Below are 24,726 nucleotides of genomic sequence, written 5' to 3' on the forward strand. Positions count from 1 at the left end.
CTTTACAGATTTGGATGCCCTTTATTTCTTTCTTTGTCTGATTGCTCTGGTTAGGAATTCCAGTACTATGTTGAAGAGGAGTGGTGAGAGTGGGCATCCTTGTCTTGTTCCATTCCTCAGAGGGAATGCCTTTCAACTTTTCCCTATTCAGTATTATATTAGCTGTGGGTTTGTCATAGATGGTCTACATAATTTTAAAATGTGAAATATACCCATTGTATAGGAAAGAACAGGAAACAATATAATCGAAACCCATACCCACTATTCAGTTTTAACACTTTGTTGCATTTCTCTCAAATTTCCTTTAAAAGAGGTAAAATTTTACAGATACAATCCTATACCCTCATGCTCACAATCCTTTCTTCCTCTCTCTCTCTTAAAGTTGGTGTACCTGATTTCCTTTCATGCTTTTATTCCTTTACTACACGCACATATCCATAAATAGTTTTATATATTACTATCTTGTAAAAATTGATTATAAAAAGTGGAATCATTTGATACATATTCTTTCCAAATTGCTTTTTAAAACTCAGTATTTTATTTATGAGATTTATTGATATTGATACATATAGCTCTAGTTCATTCATGCTATAATATTCTACTCCATATGCTACCTATCCAGTTCCCTGTTTAGGACAATTATGTTTCAGTTTATTTTGCTAACACAAGCATTGCTGCAATTAACATATATAAATAGATCTCCCAATATACATGTTCAAAAGTTCCTTTAGAATAGATACCTAGAAGTGGAATTCTTGGCCTATAAGGAGTGTGGATTTTCAACTTTACCAGGTATAAAATTTTGAAGCAGTTTACATCTCCAAATGCAGCGATGAGAGTGTTTCCCTATATTATCTTGAAGTGTTAAGTGTTATTAGATTTTAATTTTTGCCAGTATTATGGTTCTTATATGATAGTTTATTATTTTAACTTGCATGTCCTGTGTGATCACTAGTGAAGCTGAGTATCTATTCTATGGACTGTTCACATCACTTTCCCATTTTTCTATTTGCTTCTTGTTCTAATTGATTTGTAGTCCTCTCTATATTCTAGACACGAATCCTTCGTTAGTTATATAGGTTATAAATATCAACTAATGTGTGGCATATATTTTTAATTTAGTTTATGATTTAAAAATTTTTAACGTCATATAAATTTCTTCTACAGATACTGTGACTCATTTGAAAGCTGTGACTTATTTTAAAGGTGAAATTGTTGTAGATATAGGAAACCAGGCTAATACAATAAAACAGGATAAAAGCCTCAAAACAAACCAATATATATGTGGAAATTAGCATACGATAGAGGTGCCACTACAAATCAATGAGGTAAGGATGGACTATACAATAAATAGTGCTGGAACAACTGGCTATCCATATGAAAAACCTGTTGTCACCCTCCATACACGAAAATCAATACCAGATGAATTATAACATAAGAAGTAAATCTTCAAAGTTTTAGAAGAAAATAGAGGAAAGTATATGACAAAAGTGCATAGAATGGTTTATTAAACACATAAGCACAGACACAAAAGAAATATTAATAAATACAACCTCATTAAAATTCAAAACTTCTGCAATACTATTATATTTTACAATACTATACTGAGTCTGTATATCTTTTTTGTAAAAATGCATGTGTATATGTGTGTGTGTGTGTTCAGAAATCATATTGGAATCACAGAAGCAAAAGAGAAATTAAATAATGGTTAACTACAAGTGATATAATTTATATCTATTTTCTTGTATTTTTGCCTATTTTCTAGACTGAATAGTGCTTTATGATTCCATAAAAAGCTGTTTTTCCAATATAAATTAAAATGGTCCAAATGGATAAATTGTAGTTATCACAGAGCCCCTTGACTGTCTGTCTCTGTTACTAATTCTAAATCTTTGATCTATGGAGTCTAAAGATGTGCTAGGCACTCTCACACATTTGATTTCACTTAATTCTCACAAGTATAGTAAGAGGTTTTTACCACTCTCACTTTACAGGTCCAAGAAACATGCTCAGAAAGGTAAAGTGACTTGCCAAAGCTTATGTAACTCGCCAATGGTGGAATTAAGACTTAACCCTACCTCCTCTCAATCCACAGTCACACAATTTCCCTATCTGTAATTATAGTAAATTAATTTCAACCAACATTAGGACTAAAATATAATTACCAATAAGATTAGCAATGGGAAGAACAAGATGAGATGTTTAAAAAAGTAGAACTGGCATTACATTAGTTTTAAATGAATGTATCTAGTATTTTTGGTAACCTAGATACCAGATACGAAAGAAATCCAACAGCTCATCAGATAATGTAGAAACATGAAGCAACACCAAATGAAGGGAAAGAACACTGGATATGAAATAAGAAGAAATCATTTTTAGGCTTAGTCATACCAGTGATTAGCCATGGAGAAGTATTAATCCTCTTGGTCTCAGTTTTCTAATCTATAAGCTAAGAGAGTAAGGACATTAAACATTCTCTATTTTAGCTCTAGGATTCTACATTCCTGTGTCTAAAAACATGTGGTTCAATCAAGTGCAAGACTGGTTCGTTTTGTTTTTATAGTCTTCATTTGCTGTAAAGGAAGACTCTGGGAGTTCTATATAATATCCCTTGATTCACATTAATAGTTTCCTATGCAAGCTTCATAATGCCTCACTTATATTTAATACAAGGGTGGATGGCTTGATGGATGCAAAGGGAGTGGTGTGAAGAGAAGAAAACAAGCTTTGGAGTAAAAAGACTGAGTTTAAATCTGAATTCCCCAAACTTAAAGTAGTATATTACCATCCCTTTCTGAGCCAATCTCCTCATCCATCAAAGGAAAATACTACTACCTTTTTCACAGGATTCTCATAAGAATCAAGTAAGATGACTTACTGGAAGTTTACTTGCTACATTTAAAAACCTGCTTTAGACCCTACTTCCATTATTTTTAACCTACCTCATAATGTGAAATTCTTTGTGATTCAAACTGTAGCATCACTCCACATACTTGACAAAACTTATCTGTAAAAAGTTCAGCCTTTTCCTGTTCATTCCAAATGGCGTCTGTGAATAAAAAAGGGAAGACAAATATATCAGATTAATAAATATTTAGAGGTATCATTTTTCATTCCTCAACTATATATGATTTCATATGATACTTCAAATTTGAGTGCTTGTGAGGCTACAGTAACAGCTTTTTGTTCGAGTGTGCAATTTAATATGCACATACTAAGTATCCCTCTAATGTCAGATATGGCAAGAGTTATTTATTTAGTATGATAAGTCTAGGCAATGGCATTCTAAAGGAATCATTATGGGGGCACCAGTAACTTCATGAGCTTCATGGAATGACTTGGGACACCAGTAATTAAAGGCTGGATTTAAAAACCCAGCCTTGGCCAGGTGCGGTGGCTCATGCCTGTAATCCCAGCACTTTGGGAGGCTGAGATAGGAGGACCACTTGAGGTCAGGAGTTTGAGAACAGCCTGGGCAACATAGCAAGACACAATCTCTAAAAAAAAAAGAAATAAAAATTAGCTGGGCATGGTGGCATGCGCCTGTGGTCCTAGCTACTCTGGAGGCTGAGATGATCACTTGAGCCCAGGAGGTCGAGGCTGCAGTGAGCTATGATTGTGCCTTCCAGCCTGAGCGACAGCAAGACACTGTTTCAAACAAACAAACAAAAAACAAACCTGAAAACCAACCAAACAAACAAAAAACAGCCTTGATATTTTATGTTTAACAGCAGACAATCCTAAGAAATGCTTTGTTTTAGGACTGTCATTTGTCACAGGATTCTCACTAAGAATCAAGAGATTTTTACCACTCTCATTTTACAGGTCCAAGAAACATGAAGCTATGCCTTCAATGTTATCTAGAAATCACAAGGAACCACAAACTATCTTTGCCCATAGTGGGCAAACATCCTTCATCATTGTACAAACACTAGCCTACTAATGTGGCCAAACAAGTCTCACACAAGTCTCTCAAAGCTATAATGTAATGTTCATATACATATCTAGAAATGTATGCTGTAGTGTTTCTCACTGTAATAAATAACACATGCCAAAACTTTCTGCATTTACACTTGAGGTCTATAGTGTCAACTAAAATTCTTAAGAACTACAATGTATTCTGCCAAAGTTTATCCATTTTTTATACAGTATGAGTCACAAACATCAAAATTCTCATTGCTATTTGGCTATCAAAGTGAATAAGTTGGTACACATGCTTTCACAGAGAGATGCCAATTGCTTATTAAATGAATAAAAAGCTGTAGAACAAATACAATACATCCAATTCCCAATACTAACAAAAATTAAATATATGCACATATATGCACAGAAAAATCTGGAATAAAATAAACCGAATTTAAAAATGGTTAACTCTGGTAAGTAGGCCTAGAAAAGGAACAAGGAGAGACAACTTAATGTTTAACTCTCTGTACAACCGTCTTAATTTTTGCAGAAAAGAATGCAGGACTTTCTAATTAAAAAACCATTAGGACGGACATCATCAAGATGGTGGAATAGGACTCTTCAGCACTCATCTCTCTACAGAAACATCAATTAAAATAACTATCCACAAATGAAAATATCTTCACAAGAGCCAAAAAACTAAAAAAAACCAAAACAAATATGTAGGAGATTATATCGGCACCTGGGTGTAGCACAGAAATAAGGTGCATTCAAGAAGGTAGGAAAGAGAGTTTTACACTATCAGCATCAGCCCCCTACCAAGCCCAGCATAGAGTGGAGAGAGATACCCTCTGTGTGAGAGAAGGAGAGGGAAGTGAGCACTGAACTTTGATTCCAACTCCAAAACTGGACCCACCCCGGTAATATCCAGTGCTAGGAAGGCCCCCACAGCCCCAGACTTCAGGACAGTACCAGTGGACTCAGCCTCCAGGCCTGCTCCAGTGCCAAGCCGAATCATTCAACCCCAAGCTCCAGGCCTGCACAGTGGACTTGGTCTCCAGGTTACCCCAACATCAGGCCAACCTCAGCAGTACCATGCCCTCGACCATCTCCAGCATTGGACTAGCTCCCAAGGCTCCTGGCTTCAGGCCAGGGTCAGCTCCAGCACCCGGCCAACTCCCACAGCCCTAGTCATAAGGCTGGCACCTGCAGACTCAGCCTCCAGGCCAGCCCCTGGAGGGAGCTAATATAGGCCCCAAGAGGCTGGTACCCACAGACTGAGCCTCCAGGCCCACCCCAGAACCAGGCAGGATCCCACAGCCCTGCCCTCCAGGCTGGCTCCTGTAGCTCTTGCTGGAGCTCCTGCATCTCAGTGTTCCAGCAGACCCAGGGCCCACCCAGGCCAGTTCCAGTAGACCACAGTGCTCGGCTTGCCCCCGTGGACCCAGGTGCCAGGACCATCCCTGTGTGCCCAGGTCCCAGGCTGGCCCTGTGGCTCCAAGACCCACATTAGCCCCCAGGGACCTAGCCTCTAAGCTAGCCCTTGCACACCCAGCCTCCAGGCTTGCTTCTGCAGACTCAGGCTCCAGGCCAGCCCAAGTAGCTCCAGGCATTGGGCTAGCATCCACAATCCTGGACTCCAGATGAGACTCTGGTTACAGGTTCCACACTGGTCCCAGCACCAGGCCCCAGGCTCCAGAGGACCCAGGCTCCAGGCTTATTCTAGAAGACCCAGGGTCCATGCCCACTCCTGTAGACCCCATTACCAGGCAGGACCCCTTGGACTGAGGCTCCAAGACCACCCCTGCAGACTCAGGCTCCAGGTCTATCTCCGTGATCCCAAGAACCAGGCACCTCAGTGATCATTTCAATAATCCAAGACACCCCAGTGCTAGGCTAGCCTCCATGGACTCAAGCTCCAGCCCCATGCCAGTGGACCTAGGTGTCAGGCCATTCCAGTGTTCAGCCATCTCCTATAGACTCCGGTTCAAGGCCTACCCCAGCACCAGGTGAGCCCCTGTGGACCAGGCTTCAGGTTGGCTCCTGTGGATACAGGCTCCAGGCCTGCCCTCGTGGACACAGGCTGTAGGTCCATTCCTCAAGACCCAATCAACAGGTCCATCCCAGTGGATTCAGGCTTCAGGCCCAACCCTGAAGACCCAGATACCAGGCCCAACAAGCGCATCAGGGATCATACCAGATGGCCTGCCCGGGAATCTCTGGATGGGCTGACTGGTGAAGGGCTTTCCCAGAAAAATTAAGTCTGCAAAAATTGGAATAAGTCCTTACGTTTCTTTAAATGTGCAGACATTAATGTAAGGCAATGAGAAACATGAAAAACCAAGAGACATACCACCACCACAAGAACACAGTCTCTTAGTAGCTAACCTCTATACAAACGGTCTGACAAAGATTCAAAATAACTGTTTTTAGAAATCTCAATGAACTTCAAAAAAATAGAGAATTTAATGAAATCAAGAAAACAATAAATGACCAAATTAGACATTTAACAGAGGGACTGAAATTATATTTTAAATCAAATAAATTCTGGAGCTTAAAAATACAATGAATGAAATGAAAAATGTAATAGCATCAACCTCAGAATTGATCAGGCAAAAGAAATAATCTATGAACTCAAAGATAAGCTATTTGAAAATATACAGTAAGAGGAAAAAAAAAGAAAAGAATGAAAAGGAAAAACTAAAACAGAGCAGGAATACCTATACCTATATCTATATTAGATAGAAACTGTTGAAGATATTTATTTTAAAAGTTATGTTAGATATCTTCACCTAAGTTAATTTTCAATACCATTACATGGACTAAAAAGGCTTACTTTTAAAAGTGCATACTCAAGATAAGAATAAATGTAACTAGAAACGTGTAAAAAATAACAATGAATAGTTACAAATTTATCTCTACTACATATAGTATCACCTCAATTATTTTTGAGATTGTTTTAGAATATATGATTTATCTAACTTCGATTCTAACATCAGCAGTGTAAATAAGTTAATTAAAATGCATTTCGTGACTTCCCTTTTTCAGGATTAACTACTACGTGCAAATTGAGCATAGTGGTATAATCTTGAACTTCCCATCCATTAAAATCTTTAATACGAATAAGTAAATATAGAAGGCAAAGCAAGATGGCAGAACAGAAAGCTCTACTGATTGTCCCCCAACCCCACAAGGACACCAAGTTAACAACTATCTACACAGAAAAAAATACCTTCACAAGAACCAAAAATCAGGTGAGAGCTCAAAGCACCCAATTTTAACTTCAGATCACTGAAAGAGGCACTTAAGAGATAGAAAAAAAAAGGTCCTGAATAGATGATGCCACCCCTCCCCGATCCCTGCAGCTGCAGCCTGGTGCAGAGAGCATTTCTGGATGCTGGAAGGGAGAACACAGCAATTCTTAGGCAGTGAACTCGGTGCTATCCTGTTAGAGCAGAAAGGAAAAGCAGACCAAACTCAGCTGGTACCCAACCAGGGAAGGATCATTTAAACCAGCCCTAGCCAGAGAGGAGTTGTTCATCCCAGTGGTTCAAAGTTGAGTGCCTGCAAACCTTACCTCTGAGGGCCAAAGTGCTCTCAGTCTCTAAGTAAACCTGAAAGGCAGTCTAGGCCATAGGTACTGCAATTCGTAGGCGAGTCCTAGGGCTGAACTAGGCCCAGAGACAGTGGACTGGGGTGAGGGGGCAGGGCACATGACATACTGAGACACCAGCTGGGGCAGCCAAGGAAGGACTGAAATCACCCCTCCCTTAATCCCAGGCTACATGGTTTGAGGCTCCAAAAGAGACCTCTTCCTTCTGCTTGAGGAGAGGAGAGGTAAGAGAGGAGAGGACTTTGCCTTGCATCTTGGTTACCAGCTCAGCCACACAAGGATAGGGCACCAGTCAGAGCTGTGAGGACCCTGTTCCAGGCCATAGCTCCCAGATGACATTTCAAGACACACCCTGAGCCAGAAAGGTATTCCCTGACTTGAAGGAAAGGACCCAATCCTTACAGCGTTCATCATCTGCTAACTGAAGAGCCCTTGGGACCTGAATAACCAGCAGTGATACCCAGGAACTACCTTGAGGGCCTTGTTGAGCCTCTGACACTTGCTGGCTTCAGGTAGGGCTCAGCAAATTACCAGCTGTGGTGCTATGGGGCAAAACTCCTTCTCCTTTAGAAAAGCAGAGGGAAAAGTAAAGAGGACTTTGTCTTACCCCTTAGGTACCAACACCACCACAGTGGGGTAGAGCATCAAGCGGGCTCCTGGGGTCCCTGATTCTGGAGTTGACTGTTGGACAGCATTTCTGGGACTGCCCTGGGCCAGAGGCGAGCTCACAGTGCTGAAATGTGAGTCCCAAGCCAGGCAGCATTCACAAGTGCACTTAAGAGCCCCTGTGCCTTAAGGGAACACCAGTGGTAATCTGGCAGTACACCTTGCCTTGTGGCCAGGGGAGGCCATGGCTATGGGGTGAGGCTACTCTGCCTTTGGAAAGTGAAGGAAGGATAAGAAAGACTGAGTCTTGTGGTTTGAGTACCAGCTCAGCTGCAATACAATAGAATACCAGGTAGACTTCTAAGGTTTTTTTTAACTCTAGTCGCTGACTCCCAGACAACACTTCTAGACTCACCCAGAGATTAGGGGACCTCGCCACCCTGAAAGGAAGGACACAGGCCTGGCTGGCTTTGCTACTTGTGGATTGTAGAGCCCCAGGGCCTTGAGAAAACATAGGCAGTAGTAAGGGAGTGGTTACAATGGGCCTTAGGCAAGACTCAGCTCTGTGCTGGCTTCAGGTGTGACCCAGCATAGTCACAGTGGTGGTGGCCACAGGGATGCTTCTGTCAATCCATCCCCTGATTTAGGTGACTCAGAACAGACAGAGACTCTGTAAGTTTGGGAGAAAGTAAGGGAAGAGAAAAAGAGTATCTGCCTGCTCATATAGAGAATTCTCCCAGATCATGTTCAAGACCATCAGGGCAGCACCTCTATGAGTCTGCGAGAACCACAGTGTTACAGGGCCTGGGTGCCCCAGAAAGAAGACACAGCTTAGATCACAACACCCAGGTCCTTTCAAATATCTGGTAAGCCTTCCCAAGAAGGACAGCTACAAATAAGCCCAGACAGTGAAGACTACATTAAATGGCCAGACACCAAAGAACATCTACTAGCATCAACACCATTCCGAAAAACATGACCTCACCAAATAAACTTAAAAAGGCACCAGGGACCAATCCTGGAGAAACAGAGATATGTGGACTTTCACAGAGAGAATTGAAAGTAGCTGTGTTGAGGAAACTCAAAGAAATTCAAGATAACAGAGAGAAGGAATTCAGAATTGTATCAGATAAATTTAACAAAGAGATTGAAATAATTAAAAAGAATCAGGCAGAAATACTGGAGCTGAAAAATCAACTGGCATACTGAAGAATGAATCAGAGTCCTTTAATAGCAGAACAGATAAAGCAGAAGAAAGAATTAGTGAGCTTGAAGATAGGCTACTTGAAAATACACAGAGGAGACAAAAGAAAAAAGAATAAAAAAACAATGACACACACCTACAGGAACTAGAAAATAGATTGAAAAAGGCAAATCTATGAGTTGTTGGCCTGAAAGAGGAGGTAGAGAAAGAAATAAGGTAGAAAGCTTATTCAAAGGGATAATAATGAGAACTTCTGAAATCTAGATAAAGATATCAATATCCAAGTACAAGAACATTATAGAACACCAAGCAGATTTAATTCAAAGAAGACTACCCCAAGGCATTTAATAATCAAGTACCAAAAGGTCAAGAATAAAGAAAGGATCCTAAAAACAGCAAGAGAAAAGAAACAAATAACATACAATGGAGCTCCAATATGTCAGGCAGCAGACTTTTCAATGGAAACCTTACAGGATAGAAGAGAGTGGCATCACATATTTAAATGCTAAAGAAAAAAAAAGCCCTTTTACCCTAGAATAGTATATTCAGTGAAAATATCCCTTAAACATGAAGGAGAAGTACTTTCCAAGACAAACAAATGCTGACGGATTTCATCAATATCAGACCTGTGCTAAAAGAAATGCTAAAGGGAGTACTTCAACCAGAAAGAAAGGGACATTAATGAGCAATAAATAATCACCTGAAGGTACAAAACTCACTAGTGATAGTAAATACACAGAAAACCACAGAATATTATAATACTATAACAGAGGTGTATAAACTACTCTTATCCTAAGTAGAAAGACTGAATAATGAACCAATCAAAAAGAATAACTACAACTTTTCAAGACATAGTACAGTAAGATATAAGTAAAAACAACAAAAAGTTAAAAAGTCACCTCACCCAACACCAGCGAATCCACACAGGGGAGAAGCCCTATGAATGCAATGACTGCGGCAAGGCATTCAGTCACAGCTTGTCCCTCACCAAACATCAGCGAATCCACGCTGGGGAGAAGCCAGCCCTACGAATGCAACCAGTGTGGCAGAGCCTTCAGCCAGCTTGCTCCCCTCATTCAGCATCAGAGGATCCACACAGGAGAGAAACCCTATGAATGTAACCAGTGTGGCAGAGCCTTCAGCCAGAGCTCCCTTCTCATCAAACACCAGAGGATTCACACCAAGGAAAAGCCCTATTGGTGCAATGAGTGTGGGAAATCCTTCAGCCACAGCTCCTTGCTCAGCCAGCATGAAAGGACGCACACTGGGGAAAAGCCCCATGGGTGTCATGATTGCGGAAAGTCCTTTAGGCAGAGCACCCACCTCACTCAGCACCGGAGGATCCACACAGGAGAGAAGCCATTATGTGTGCAGGGACTGTGGAAAGGCCCTTACACACAGCTCCTCCCTTACCAAGCACCAGAGAATTCACACTGGATAAACCCACTCCACATGTGCTGGGGACATAGGAAGACCTTAAGCCATAGCTCATCCTTTTCTAGATTTGACCCAATCATACACATGAGAAACGTATATTCATACACAAGCCTTTTCACACAGCACTCCCCTCAGACACCCTCAGAGAGTTCACACTGATGGGAAATGACCATGGGACCACCAAGCTCTAGGTCATCCATCCCTGCATCCAAATAGTAGGGAAATGTGGAAATAATCAACACTCATGACCTTCAGCCTCGAACACCCATTAGTGCTACATTATAGAACCTACAAAAAAGAAATGGAACAAGTGTAGTGGATCCAGGGAAAGCTTTTGTCCAAGGATTCACCGTATTCCAAACCAGAGATGTTCAAATTGGTGAGAAATCCAACAAATGCCTTTCATATATACAAGAACCAAATGAAGTCAGAATTTGCCATTATTGCACATTACATTTTTGGGTGGGGGGGAAGTGCTTATGAATGGTGCAGGTTGACTGTGATATTCATTCCCAAATGACAATATGGCAGAGTGTTCCAGAAATGAGAGTGGCATCTTTATGGAATCACTATGGATACTGACTGTCTCAGTAAAAAGCTGTCTGGTTTGTGTGTATATTGTTTGATCAGGGTACATGGCAGCCAGTCACAGATTGGAATTCCATATGACAAAGTATCAGTGTACTATAAACAGGTTTTTAGTTATCCCTGCATTATTTTTGCAATTAATCTTTATATGCAATGAGACTGAAAAGCTTTGTATGGGAAGACTCAAAATGTAAAGCTGCTTCCATAGAGTCTCACTGATTTTGAGATGGCTTTTGCTGCTCTGTTCTCCCTCTACATTTCTCTGCAGAACTCGCGTTAGCAACACAGATATTTGTTTTACAAAAAGGGAGATTTTTCCTTTGTTAAACCATCGTCTTATAAGCAATAGCAAATTCATGTTAGAAAAAAAAGGGGGGGGATGAAGTTAAGGTGAGTTTTTATTAGTTTTCTTTTTGCTTGTTTATGTAAATAGTGTTAAGTTGTTAGCAGTTTAAAATAATGGGTTATAAGTTATAAGAAGGTATCTGCAAGCCTCATGGGAACCTCAAACCAAAAAACATACAATAGATACACTAAAAATAAAAAGCAAGAAATTAAATCATATTATCAGAGAAAATCATCTTCACTAGAGGAAGACAGAAATGAAAGAAAGAAGGAAGAGAAGACCACAAAACAACCAGGAAACAAAAATCAAAAGGGAAGAACTAAGCCCTTACTTATCAATAATAATACTGAAGGTAAATGGACTAAACTTCCCAATCAAAAGACACTGACTCACTGAATGGATGAAAAAACAAGACCCACTGATCTGTTGCCTAGAGGAAACATACTTCACCTATACAGACACACAGACTGAAAATGAAAGGATAGAAATAGACATTCCATGCCAATGAAACTAAAACAGAACAGGAGTCACTATACTTAGATCAGACAAAATAGATTTCAAGACCAAAACTGTAAGAAGAGACAAAGAAGGACACTATATGATGATAAAGGGGTCAGTTCAGCCAGAGGGAGGACATAACAATTTTAAATAGATATGCACCCAACACTGCAGTGCCCAGATATATAAAGGAAATATTACTCAAGTGAAAGAGAGAGATAGGCCCCAATACAATAACAGCTGGAGACTTCAACACCCCACTTTCAGCTTTAGAAAGATCTTCCAGACAGAAAGTCAACAAAGAAACAGTAGATGTAATCTGCACTACGGACGAAATGGATCTAACAGATATTTACAGAACATGTCATGCAACAACTGCAGAATACACATTCTTTTCCTTAGCACATAGGTCTTTCTCAAGAATAGACCATATGTTAGGTCACAAAACAACTCTTAAAACTCTCAAAAAACTGAAATAATATCAAGCATCTTCTCGAACCACAATGGAATAAAACTAGAAATCAATAATAATAGGAATTTTGAAAACTATACAAATACATGGAAATTAAACAATATGCTCCTCAATAACCAGTGGCTCAATGAAGAAATTAAGAAGGATATTGAAAAATTTCTTGAAACAAATAACAATAGAAACACAACATGCCAAAACCTATGGAATACAGCAAAAGCAGTACTCAGAGGGAAGTTTATAGCTATAAGTCTCCACATTTAAAAAGAGTTTAGAAAAACTTCAAGTAAATAATCAAATGATGGATCTTAAAGAACTAGAAAAAAACAGCAAAACAACCCCCAAATTAGTAGAACAAAAGAAATAATAAATATCAAGCAGAAATAAATGAAATTGAAATTAAAAATACAATACAAAAGACCAATGAAACAAAAAGCTGGGTTTTTTTTTGAAAAGTTCAACAAAATTGACAAACCATTAGCCAGACTACTAAGAAGAAAAGCAAGAAGATCCAAATATATCAAATCAGAAATGAAAAGGGAGACATTACAACTGATACTGCAAAAATTCAAAGGATCATTAGTGTCTACTATGAGCAACTATATGCCAGTAATTTGGAAACTCTAGAGGAAATGGACAAATTCCTTGATAGATACAGCTTACTGAAATTGAACCAGGAAGAAATCCAGAACCATTCAGGCCAATAACAAGTAATGAGATAGAAGCCATAATAAAAAAAATTCTCAGTAAAGAAAAGCCCGGGACCTAACTGCTAAATTCTAGCAAACATTTAAAGAACTAAGACCAATCCTACTAAAACTATTCTGAAAAATAGAGGAGGAAGCAATACTTCCAAACTCATTCTATGATGCCAGTATTACCCTGATACCAAAACCAGACAAAGAGACATCCAAAAAAGAAAACTACAGGCCAAGATCTCTGATGAATATTGATGCAAAAATCCTCAACAAAATACTAGCAAACAGAATTCAACACTACATTAGAACGATCATTCATCATGACCTAGTAGGATGTTTTTCCTGGGATGCAAGGATGGTTCAACATATACAAATTAATCAATGAGATACATCATAATAATAAAGGATTAAAAACCATATGATCATTTCAATTGATGCTGACAAAGCATTTGATATAATTCAACATTCCTTTGTGATAAAAATCCTCAAAAAACTGGGGATAGATGGAACATACTTCAACATAATAAAAGCCATATACTACAGACCCACAGCTAGTATTGCAATGAATGGGCAAAAACTGAAAGGTTTTACTCTAAGATCTGGAACTTGACAAGGATGCCCAGTGTCAAAACTGTTATTCAGCATAGTACTAGAAGTCCTAGCTAGAGCAATCAGACAAAAAAAAAATACATATATATATATAAAGGGCATCCAAATGGGAAAGGAAGAAGTCAAATTATCCTTGTTTGCAGATGATGATATGACCTTATACTTGGGAAAACCTATAGACTCCACAAGTAAACTATTAGAACTGATAAACAAAATCAGTAAATTTTCAGGAAACAAAATCAACACACAAAAAGGACTAGCATTTCTATATGCCAACAATGAACAATCTGAAAAAGAAATTAAAAAATAATTCAAATGCTTACTTCAGCAGCACATATACTAAAACTGGAATGATACAGAGAAAATTAGCATGGCCCCTGCACACGGATGACACACAAATTCATGAAGCATTCCATAGTTTTCATCTCATGCCAGTCATAATGGTGATCACTAAAAAGTCAAGAAACAACAGATGGTGGCAAGGCTGTGGAGAAATAGGAACACTATTACACTATTGGTGGGAATGCAAAATATTTCAACCATTGTGGAAGACAGTGCAGTGATTCTTAAGGATCTAGAACGAGAAATACCATTTGACCCAGAAATCCCACTACTGGATATATAGCCAAAGGATTATAAATCATTCTGCTGTAAAGACACATGCACATGTATGTTTATTGCAGCACTATTTACAACATCAAAGACATGGAACCAACCCAAATGTCCATCAATGATAGACTGGATAAAGAAAATATGGTACATATACACCATGGAATACTATGCAGTCACATAAAGGAATGAGATCATGTTCTTTGCAGGGACATGGATGAAGCTGGAAGCCATAATCCTCAGCAAACTAACACATGAACAGAAAACCAAACACCGCATTTCTCACTCATAAGTGGGAGTTGAATAATGAGAACACATGGACACAGTGAGGGGAATAACACACATCGGGGCCAGTTGGGGGGTGGGGGCGAAAGGAGGGAGAACATTAGGGCAAATAGCTAATACATGCAGGGCTTAAAACCTAGATGATGGGTTGATAGGTTCAGCAAACCATGGCACATATATACCTATGTAACAAACCTACATGTTCTGCACTTGTATTCTGGAATTTAAAGTAAAATTTAAGAAATTTTAAAAAGTAATCCAATTTACAATAGTCACACATAAAATTAAATACCTAGGCATTAACTTAAGCAAAGAAATGCAAGATCTCCGTAATGAAAACTGTAAAACACTGATGAATTATATGAAGAGGACACCAAAAAAATAGAAAAATATTCCATGTTCATGGATTGGAAGAATCAATATTGTTAAAATCTCCATAGGACCCAAAGCAATCTACAGATTCAAAGCAATCCCTATCAAAACACCAATGACATTCTTCACAGAGATAGAAAAAAAAATCTCAAAATTTATATGGAACTACAGAAGACCCAGAATAGCCAAAGTTATCCTAAGTAAAAAGAACAAAACTGGAGGAATTGTTCCTCCATTGCCTGACTTCAAATTATACTACAGAGCTAAAGTAACCAAAACAGTGTGGTACTGGCATAAAAGCAGACACATAGACCAATGGAACAGAATAGAGAACCCAGAAACAAATCCACACACCTACAGTGACCTCATTTTTGAGAAAGGTGCCAAGGACATAATCTGGGGAAAAGATAATCTCACCAATAAACAGTGCTGGGAAAATTGGATATCCATATGCAGAAAAATGCAGCTAGACCCCTATCTCTATATACAAAATTCAAATCAAAATGCATTAAAGACTTAAATGTAAGACCTCAAACCATAAAATTACTACAAGAAAACATTGAGGAAAATCTCCAGGACACTGGTCTTGGCAAAGATTTCTTGAGCAATACCCCACAAGCACAGGCAACAACATAAAAACGGACAAATGGGATTATATCAATTTAAAAAGCTTCTGCACAGCAAAGGATATAATCAACAAAGTGAAGAGACAATTCACAGAATGGGAGAAAATATTTTCAAACCACCCATCTGACAAAAGATTAGTAAACAAAATATAGAAGGAACTCAAAGAACTCCAATGGAAAAAATATCTAATAATCCAATCAAAACATGGGCAAATGATTTGCATAGACAGTACTCAAAACAAGACATACAAATGGCAAACATGCATATGAAAAGGTGTTCAACATAATTAATCATCAGCAAAATGCAAATCAAAGCTACAACGAAATAACATCTCACCCCTGTTAAAATGGCTTATATCTAAAAGACAGGCAATAGCAAATGCTGGCAAGGATGTGGAGAAAAGGGAATCCTCATACACTGTTGGTGGGAATGTAAATTAGTACAACTACTAAGGAGACCAGTCTGGAGGTTCCTCAAAAAACTAAATTGAGCTACCATATGATTCAGCAATCTCACCGCTGGGTATTTACCCCAAAGAAAGGAAATCAGTATATCAAAGAGATATCTGCACTGCTATATTTGTTGCAGCACTGTTTACAATAACTAAAATTTGGAAGCAACCGAAGTGTCCACCAACAGATGAATGGATAAACAAAATGTGGTACATATACACAATGGAGTACTATTCAGCCATAAAATGAATGAGATTCAGTCATTTGCAACATCATGAATGGAACTGGAGATTATGTTAAGTGAAATAAACCAGGCACAGAAAGACAAACATTGCATATTCTCACTTATTTGTGGGATCTAAAAATCAAAACAACTGAATTCACGGACATACAGATTAGAAGGATAGTTACCAGAGGCTGGGAATGGTAGTGGTGGGTTGGTGGTGAGGTAGAGATGGTTAATGGGCACAAAATAAACAGAATGAATAAGCCTAGTATTTGATAGCACAACAAGGTGCTTATTGTCAGTAATAACCATATATTTTTAAATAATGTAAACAGTAATTGGGTTGTTTGAAACTCAATGGATAAATTAGGGGATGGATACCCCATTCTTCATGATGTGCTTATTTCACACTGCATGCCTGTATCAAAACATCTCATGTATCCTACAAATATATACACCTACTATGTACCCATGAAAAGTAAAGGCCGGGCATGGTGGCTCATGCCTGTGATCCCAGCACTTTGGGAAGCCAAGGTGGGTGGATCACAAGGTCAAGAGATTGACCCATCTTGGCCAACATGGTGAAACCCCATCTCTACTAAAATACACAAACACACACACACACACACACACACACAAATTAGCTGGGCATGGTGGTGCGTGCCTGTAGTCCCAGCTATTTGGGAGGCTGAGGCAGGGGAATCGCTTGAACCCGGGAGGTGGAGGCTGCAGTGAGCCGAGATTGCGCCACTGCACTCCAGCCTGGTGACAGAGCAAGACTCCATCAAAAAAAAACAGAAAAGTAAAAATTAAAAAGAAAGTAAATAAATATTATTCTTTGATTACAATATAACTTATTACAGAAGAACCATTTCTTTTAAGGAAACAAAAGGAAACTATTAAAGGTTCAAGAATTCCTAAAATTTAACACTTATTTCTCTCCTAGATCAACCCTTAATTCCAGACTTCTCCACTATTAACAGTCAAAGTTTGAAACTGACACTCAAGTTCATAAATATCAATGCCTTTTTTTTTTAAACACACCCTTTCATGACTGGGGCTCCAGATCATTTCCATGAAGCCTATGAAAATACTAGTGCTCCTATAACTTTTCGTTTAGAATGGCGTTGCCTAGACTTACTTCCTTTGACTCATTTCCTCAAACAAGTTCTTGGTCTCTCTTTTTTTTAATCAAATGGCATAATATTCCTAGGATTAAAATCTCAGTCATTCTTCTCCCCAGAAAATTATTGACTCATATCAATTCTAGCTTATAACATTTTTCAACATCTACCTTTTCCTTTTAATTCATAACACTACCTAGTTCAGGCCCTCAGTGTCTTGGGTATCATATAGCTTTATTGTTATGTATTGAGCTTAGTTTCAAAGTATTATGGTAGATATTTTTGAGAGATAAGAAAGAACAAACATTTAATGAGGGCCTCTATATGTCAAAAATGATAGATTATCCCTTTAGACCTTAAGACAAATGTACAAGGTAAGTGGCACATTTGTCTGAATGTTCAAAAATTTTGAAGATAAGAAAATTAGGATTCAGTGAAATCAAAATAACTTGTCACATGTCATCTGGGTTTAGCTGGAACTTAACTTTGCATTATCTTGACTCTTTTCATTATGCATACATAATGGTTCCACATGTTGGAGATGACAAACTACGTGATGCAATTCCTAATTTCATGAAATTGACAATTTAGTAAGGAAGATGAGATGTGTACCGAAAGAACTATGATCCCAAGACCAACATGGTCTAAGTGTTATAAGACACAAGAAGGTACAGTGTGCTCCTGCTGAGGAATTTGGGGGAAAAAAAGGTTTCTGGAGTAGAACTGATTTTGAGCGAAACTTTAAAAGATATGTAAAATTCAAACAAAAAGAGTGGAATAAAAGTATTTCAGGGGAGGCAAGAGTATGAAGGACAATAACGGAAAGCTTAGAATAAAGCCAAGTCATGATGGGCTTCACAAGGGCATATGGACTTAACTCTGCATTCAACAGGCGGAAAGGAGTGACTTAAAGTGGGTATTATCAGGGGTCAGTTTCAGGCTTCAGGATTGAACCAGAAGAAGGGCAGTGGGCACAGAATGGAAGGAAAGAATAGAAGAGGTATATCAAAACTAGAGAGTATTACAGCTTGAGTTTAGAACTTGCTATGAATACAACAATCCTTTAGATTTATTACTTTTTTTTTTTTTGAAACAAGGTCCTACTCTTTACTCGGGCTGGAGTGCAGTGGTGCAATCATGGCTCACTGCAGCCTCCACCTCCTGGGCTAAGCGATTCTCCCACCTCAGCCTCCCAAGTAGCTGGGACTACAGGCACACACCACCATGCTCAGCTAATTTTTTTATTTTTTGTAGAGACCGGGTTTCACCATGTTGCCTAGGCTGGTCTCAAACTCCTGGGCTGAAATAATCTGCCTGCCTCTGCCTCCCAATGTACTGGGACTACAGGTGGGAGCCACTGTGCCCAGCCTAGATCTATTACATTTAAGCTTAAGTAATGTTTTTCCTGATGCAGGAGATGGAGCTTTGACTTTACATGAAACAAATTCGTCTACAATTGTCAATGACAAATTCTCTTTGTGGGTGTAATAAAATAAATGTGTTGATGCTCTGATTTCAGTAATTGAAAATTAAAATACATGAAAATATGAAATTATAAAAGATACTGGAGTGATGATTCACATTTACAATGTACTTAAAAGGTAGACTGTGAGTTCTGCAAGGAGAAAATAATGGAAAAAAAAGAAAAATTAAAATGTACTTAAACGGATTTATCCAAATTTTTTCTAAGTAGCATGCTTTCCTAATTCAGTCAAATGGTTTATATCTACTCATATATTCAGGAACAAATCCTAATGTAAAAATAATTAATCAATCAGGGTTTTCTATCACATCCAAACACATAGCTTTTCAAAATCATACATGCTGAATTAAAATCAAAGTATCTGTGGGTGGTTCAATTCATCCATAAGTGATTCTTATGATCAGTTAGGATGGGAATCGTTGCCCTACAGGACAGGCTTAGAATCTTACAGATAACAGCTGTCCAATATCTATTTGGTGACTAAGCTGATTGATATAAAAGTCTTGCCATCTAGAATGGTACTTATCAAGCTAAATTATGCTTTAGTCTAACATGAAGAGATTTTTGAAAAAAAAGGATATATAAATGTACATCTTTTTTGCACTACTTCAAATCTACTTAATTCTCCGAAGTTGAGGCTAAATAATCTCTGCTTTTAGCCTATATTTGGCCGTAATCTCTTAGCCAAACTAGTCATTTGGTTCAACCTTCCACCACGGTTGTTTTCAAGCCTAGCTGCACAGCAGAATCACCAATTAAAACATACCAGTGCCCAGGATCCACTCGACTAATTAGAATCTCTGAGAGCGGTTCCCAGTCATATTTTACTATTTGTTTTATTTCTTAAAGCTTCCCAGGTGATACAACAAGTATAAACCTTCTTCTAAAATGACAATCCTTCAATATTTTAAGACAGCATTATTTATTTAGGACATATTTATTCTTCCATCCCTCTCTGCCCTATTTGTGACTTAATCCCAGTATATCATAATTTCTAATCCTTTTTTAGTTTTATTAGTTTGCCTAAATCCCTGCCACTCATAAGGTATAACCTAAACACAATCACTTTAATACTGTAATAACAACAAATAAGTAAAATGGGACCACCTTTTTCACCCTGCTATTAACTAGCTGTGTGACTAAGAACATATCACAGCCTTTCAGATTTCTGTTTCTACCTGACTTTATATGGGTTGATGGAGATCAATGAAAAAATATATTTTAGATGGGAATACATACGGAAGCAAAATTTTGGTGGGGTACTTATGTTTTTTAATTGTGGTAAAATCCATGTAAAATTTACTACCTCAACCATTTCAAGTGTACAGTTCAGTAGTATTAAGTATATTTAACTCCTTATTTTGAGTATTTATCTTCTATTAATACAGTCTACAATAGCTTCACCATTTTTTGGTGGTCATATCATACTGTTGACTCATGCTCAGCTAACTTTCGATTAAATACGTGGTTCTTTTTGATCTAGAACTGGTTAAAATATATCCCTCTAGGACATAGTTAGATAGAAATTCTTCTGGATCCCAAAACAGATCCAATATATACTTATATTTTTTATTTTAAGTCTCACCTTCTTAGAGTCAAACAACCATTTCCGGGCTTTCAAGATCTTTTTGGATCTTCTAGAATCTGCCACCAGGAGGCTCATGGAAGGGGGGTTTCCACTGAGAACAAATTTATAAAATGGGTGTTGTTTTCCAGAGGCTACTGTACACTGCCACATTCTCCTCAGGTTGCATTTCCTCTAAATTTGACATGAATTTGATGATGTCTACTTTCTAAAAGTCATACCTAAGACTTGGAGAGGTTAAACAGTTTGCCCAAAGTCACACAGTTGATAAGTGTCAAAGCCAGGATTCAAATCTAAGTCTGCCCAAGATTTCCCTGAGCTCACTCTTAGAAAGGTTAGTCTTTTTTTTTTTTTTTTTCTGAGATGGAATCTTGCTATGTCATCCAGGCTGGAGTTCAGTGGTGTGATCTTGGCTCACTGCAACCTCTGCTTCCGGGGTTCAAGTGATTCTTCTGCCTCAGCCTCCCAAGTAGCTGGACTACAGGCGTGCACCACCATGCCCGACTAATTTTTGTATTTTTAGTAGAGACGGGATTTCATTATGTTGGCCAGGCCGGTCTTAAACTTCTGACCTCAGGTGATCCGCCTGCCTTGGCCTCCCAAAGTGCTGGGATTACAGGCGAGGCTAATCTTAAAAAGAGACTTGATCTCCAGGCTTGACATATGTAAGAAACATATGTCTGATTCACAAGAGATGCTAAATGTTTCTTTCGATCCACCCGACCCCCAACCCCCACTATTTGAGACATGATTTTTGGAGTCCCAGAAAAAAATGACCAATAGCCAATTCTGAAAGTCGAGAGGAAACTGGTGACAATACAGATGTCTTTCAGCCTGTTTCAGGGTGACAGCTTACAGGAAAGGCCAGCCTCAGGGAGCAGATGTTCAATTAGAGGATGGGTGAGCAGATAATGTTGACTGTGAGGAAGATGACTGGGACAGGAACTAATGTTTACTGAGAACTCACTACCTGCCAGGAATAAAACTGTTCTGGCATAGAATTGGGACTTAGGAGCTGATTCTAGTAGAAACGGGAACCAAGGGATAGCTGAAGAAACTTGGGGGCATCTTCCTCTCTTTTCTTCTTTATACTCTCACCATGTCTTTTCTCTTCCTTAACTGATTAGAATATGAAATAAATCTATTTTTATTGGTTGGTTGTTAAGTGTGGGTTTATACTGATTCTTAATTCCAATAGTAAGAGTTGTAAAAAGCATTAGGATGAGAGAGACTGCATTAGTTTTCACCCTGCTATTAACTAGCTGTGTGACTAAGAACATATCACAGCCTTTCAGATTTCTGTTTCTACCTGACTTTATATGGGTTGATGGTGATCAATGAAAAAATATATTTTAGATGGGAATATATACGGAAGCAAAATTTTGGTGGGGTACTTACAGAGGACCCAAACACCTAGCTGCTTCCAAATATGAAGCACAGAAGATGATTTAAAGTTTTAAGCAGCTATACAGTTAACACAAACCTTTAAGGGCCTAAAAAATCAAAGGGTCCCAATATTTCTTCTCTTACTCTTCCATTATCTTTATTTTCTTGTCTACGTCCTAACCCTAAAGCTGGTTCTCTCCAAAATATCTCTTTGTAAAAATCTATGAGGCATTTCTATTACCAAGTGTAATATTTTAATAATTGCAACTAGAGTTAAAAAGAAATTTTCTGCAAAATTAGTATTTTGGTTATGATTTAGGTACAATAGTTGAGTTTTCCCCAATGATAAATGTACAAAATTCATGGAAGATGGTCTTTTATCTTTCAATCTAATTAAGTAAGAAATTAGGAGAGCTAGGGTTAAAAATATAAACAGATTACACATTAGAATATCAAATGACAATATACTGAATATTGTGAAGTATGATTTCAAGTCTCATCTGGAAAAAATACATGTCTTTGAAAATGGTATGGTAAATACCTCCTGGTTAATTTTAGGCATATTTTTTCAATATTTCTAGCCTAGAATTTTTCAACTGTTCTTCATTCCCTGGTACATTTGAATTTTTTTATGCTACTATAAACTTGGAAAAGAGATAAGGATAGAGAAGCAAGTTTGTTTTGTTTTTTGAGATGAAGTCTCACTCTGCCACCCAGGCTGGAGTGCAGTGGTGAGATCTTGGCTCACTGCAACCTCTGCCTCCCAAGTTCAAGTGATTCTCCTGCCTCAGCCTCCCAAGTAGCCGGGATTACAGGCATGTACCACTGTGCCCGGCTAATTTTTGTAATTTTAGTAGAGATGGGGTTTCACCATGTTGGCCAGGCTGGTCTCGAACTCTTGACCGCAGGTGATCCACTCATCTCGGCCTCCCAAAGTGCTGGGATTACAGGCGTGAGCCACCGTGCCCGGCCAAGGAGCCTACTTTAGTGAAACTTGGTATTGAGATCTTAATGACACAAAGGCATGCTCTCAAATATGAAGTGGGATATACCATCTTTAAAATATACAGGAATTTCTGATGCTGATATCATTTATTTCCATTTTAACATGAAACAAAAGCAATGGGGAATAAGAAAGTACTATCAAAAACTAGGTTCAAAATGGGAAGATAACCTATATCTGATAATGAAGTAAGGGTTTAAAAATAATAAGATGTGGAAAAAATAAGACCAATGTTTACTAGATGGTCCCATTTATACTCAGGGTATAAGAGGGTAAAATTGCTTTGCAATGCTGTGCTTTGTGGTAATAAGAAACTATTCAAGTTGCCAACTGTTAACAAATTAAGCATGACTTTTAAATATATATTACTTTCCATAAATACATCAGAAAGTTCTTCAGAGTGGAGAAATATGGTCATATAACAAAACTATGACCTATACGTACAGAGTTTCAATTTGGGATGATGAAAAAGTTCTGGAGATGGACAGTGGTGAAGCTTGCTTGACAATGTAAATGTAGTTAATGCCACTGAATTTCACACTTAAAATGGCAAAGTTTATGGTGTGCATATTTTACAATAAAACATAAAATAAAATATTGAAAAAAATAAAAGATAAAAGCATCTGAATCACTGCATGAAGGACAGCTGCCCTGTAGAGTCAACCTGCTGCTCAGAGGAAACTGCATGAGCAAGTGATGGTTGTTTTGCTACCATGACATAAACAATCCACTTCTGAATAACATTTATGATGGTTATTTGAAATGAAATGGTAGTTTTGTGACAAATTATAAATGGGATCTGATCAGAGAGCTCATATATTCCAGTAATGTATTTGATTACATTTAAGTGTGGCTTCAGCATTTGGTGGGAGAAATGAATAAACTCCAATTTTCTATAAATAAGAGTGTTTTACCTCTTCATTTCCCTCTTACAAGAAATGTTTTCACGACCTAAGAAAATAAATCTTTCATAATAATTTGTAATGGGGAGAAAAACTATGACCTACAGTACTGGGATGTTGGAAAAAAATAAATAAGATTCTGAGTTGGTCAAACAGATTCAAATCCCATCTTTACCCACAACTATATAGCCTTCAGCAAATTATGTAACCATTATGGACCGTTTTTTATTTCACCTTAAAGGTACAGAAATACAATGTGTAATTTTTAATTCTAGGACTTGGTGAATGTTAAATGAAATAATTTTTAAAATGTTCAACACATGTAGGCACTTGATAAAGTATGCTTGTTCACTAATCCAGCTTTGCATTTTTTACTTAATATTATACATAATCATTTTATTTAGACCAGAGTTATTTTAGAGGTCATCTAGTTCATGGTTTCTGAAACTCGGCACTATTGTCACTTTGGGCTGGATAACTGATTGTGGTGAGGAGCCTGTCCTACGCATTATAGGATATTTGGCAGCATCTTTGGCCTCTGCCAATCAGATGCTGGTAGCATTCCATAGTTGTGACAACCAAAAATATCTCCAGACAACGTCAAATATCCCCTGTGAGGCAAAACTGCCTCCAGTTTAGAACCAGTCCAATGTCCTCATTTCATAAATGAGGAAGCTAAGGCCCAGAGAGGTAATAGGAAT

The 24,726-nt window shown here is 38.2% G+C and overlaps 1 protein-coding gene, 1 non-coding gene and 1 pseudogene across 5 annotated transcripts in view; 2 read left to right on the forward strand and 1 right to left on the reverse strand.

The window, feature by feature from the left end:
- The window catches only part of ZMAT1 (zinc finger matrin-type 1), a 49,717-nt gene that overhangs the window by 19,006 nt on the left and 5,985 nt on the right, over nt 1-24,726 (reverse strand). For all 4 annotated transcript variants that reach the window (XM_055376602.1, XM_019019496.2, XM_055376601.2 and 1 more), the window contains exon 2: nt 2,943-3,049. In XM_055376602.1, coding sequence (XP_055232577.1) covers nt 2,943-3,049 — 107 coding nt within the window. The remainder of the gene's footprint in view (nt 1-2,942; nt 3,050-24,726) is intronic.
- LOC134757937 (zinc finger protein 844-like) lies at nt 5,809-10,983 on the forward strand (annotated as a pseudogene).
- Nucleotides 14,287-14,393, forward strand: LOC115932464 (U6 spliceosomal RNA). The gene has a single exon (XR_004068744.1). It is a non-coding gene; the product is annotated as a U6 spliceosomal RNA (small nuclear RNA).

The sequence above is a fragment of the Gorilla gorilla genome, chromosome X (genome assembly GCF_029281585.2).
Source record: "Gorilla gorilla gorilla isolate KB3781 chromosome X, NHGRI_mGorGor1-v2.1_pri, whole genome shotgun sequence".
Lineage (NCBI taxonomy): Eukaryota > Metazoa > Chordata > Mammalia > Primates > Hominidae > Gorilla > Gorilla gorilla.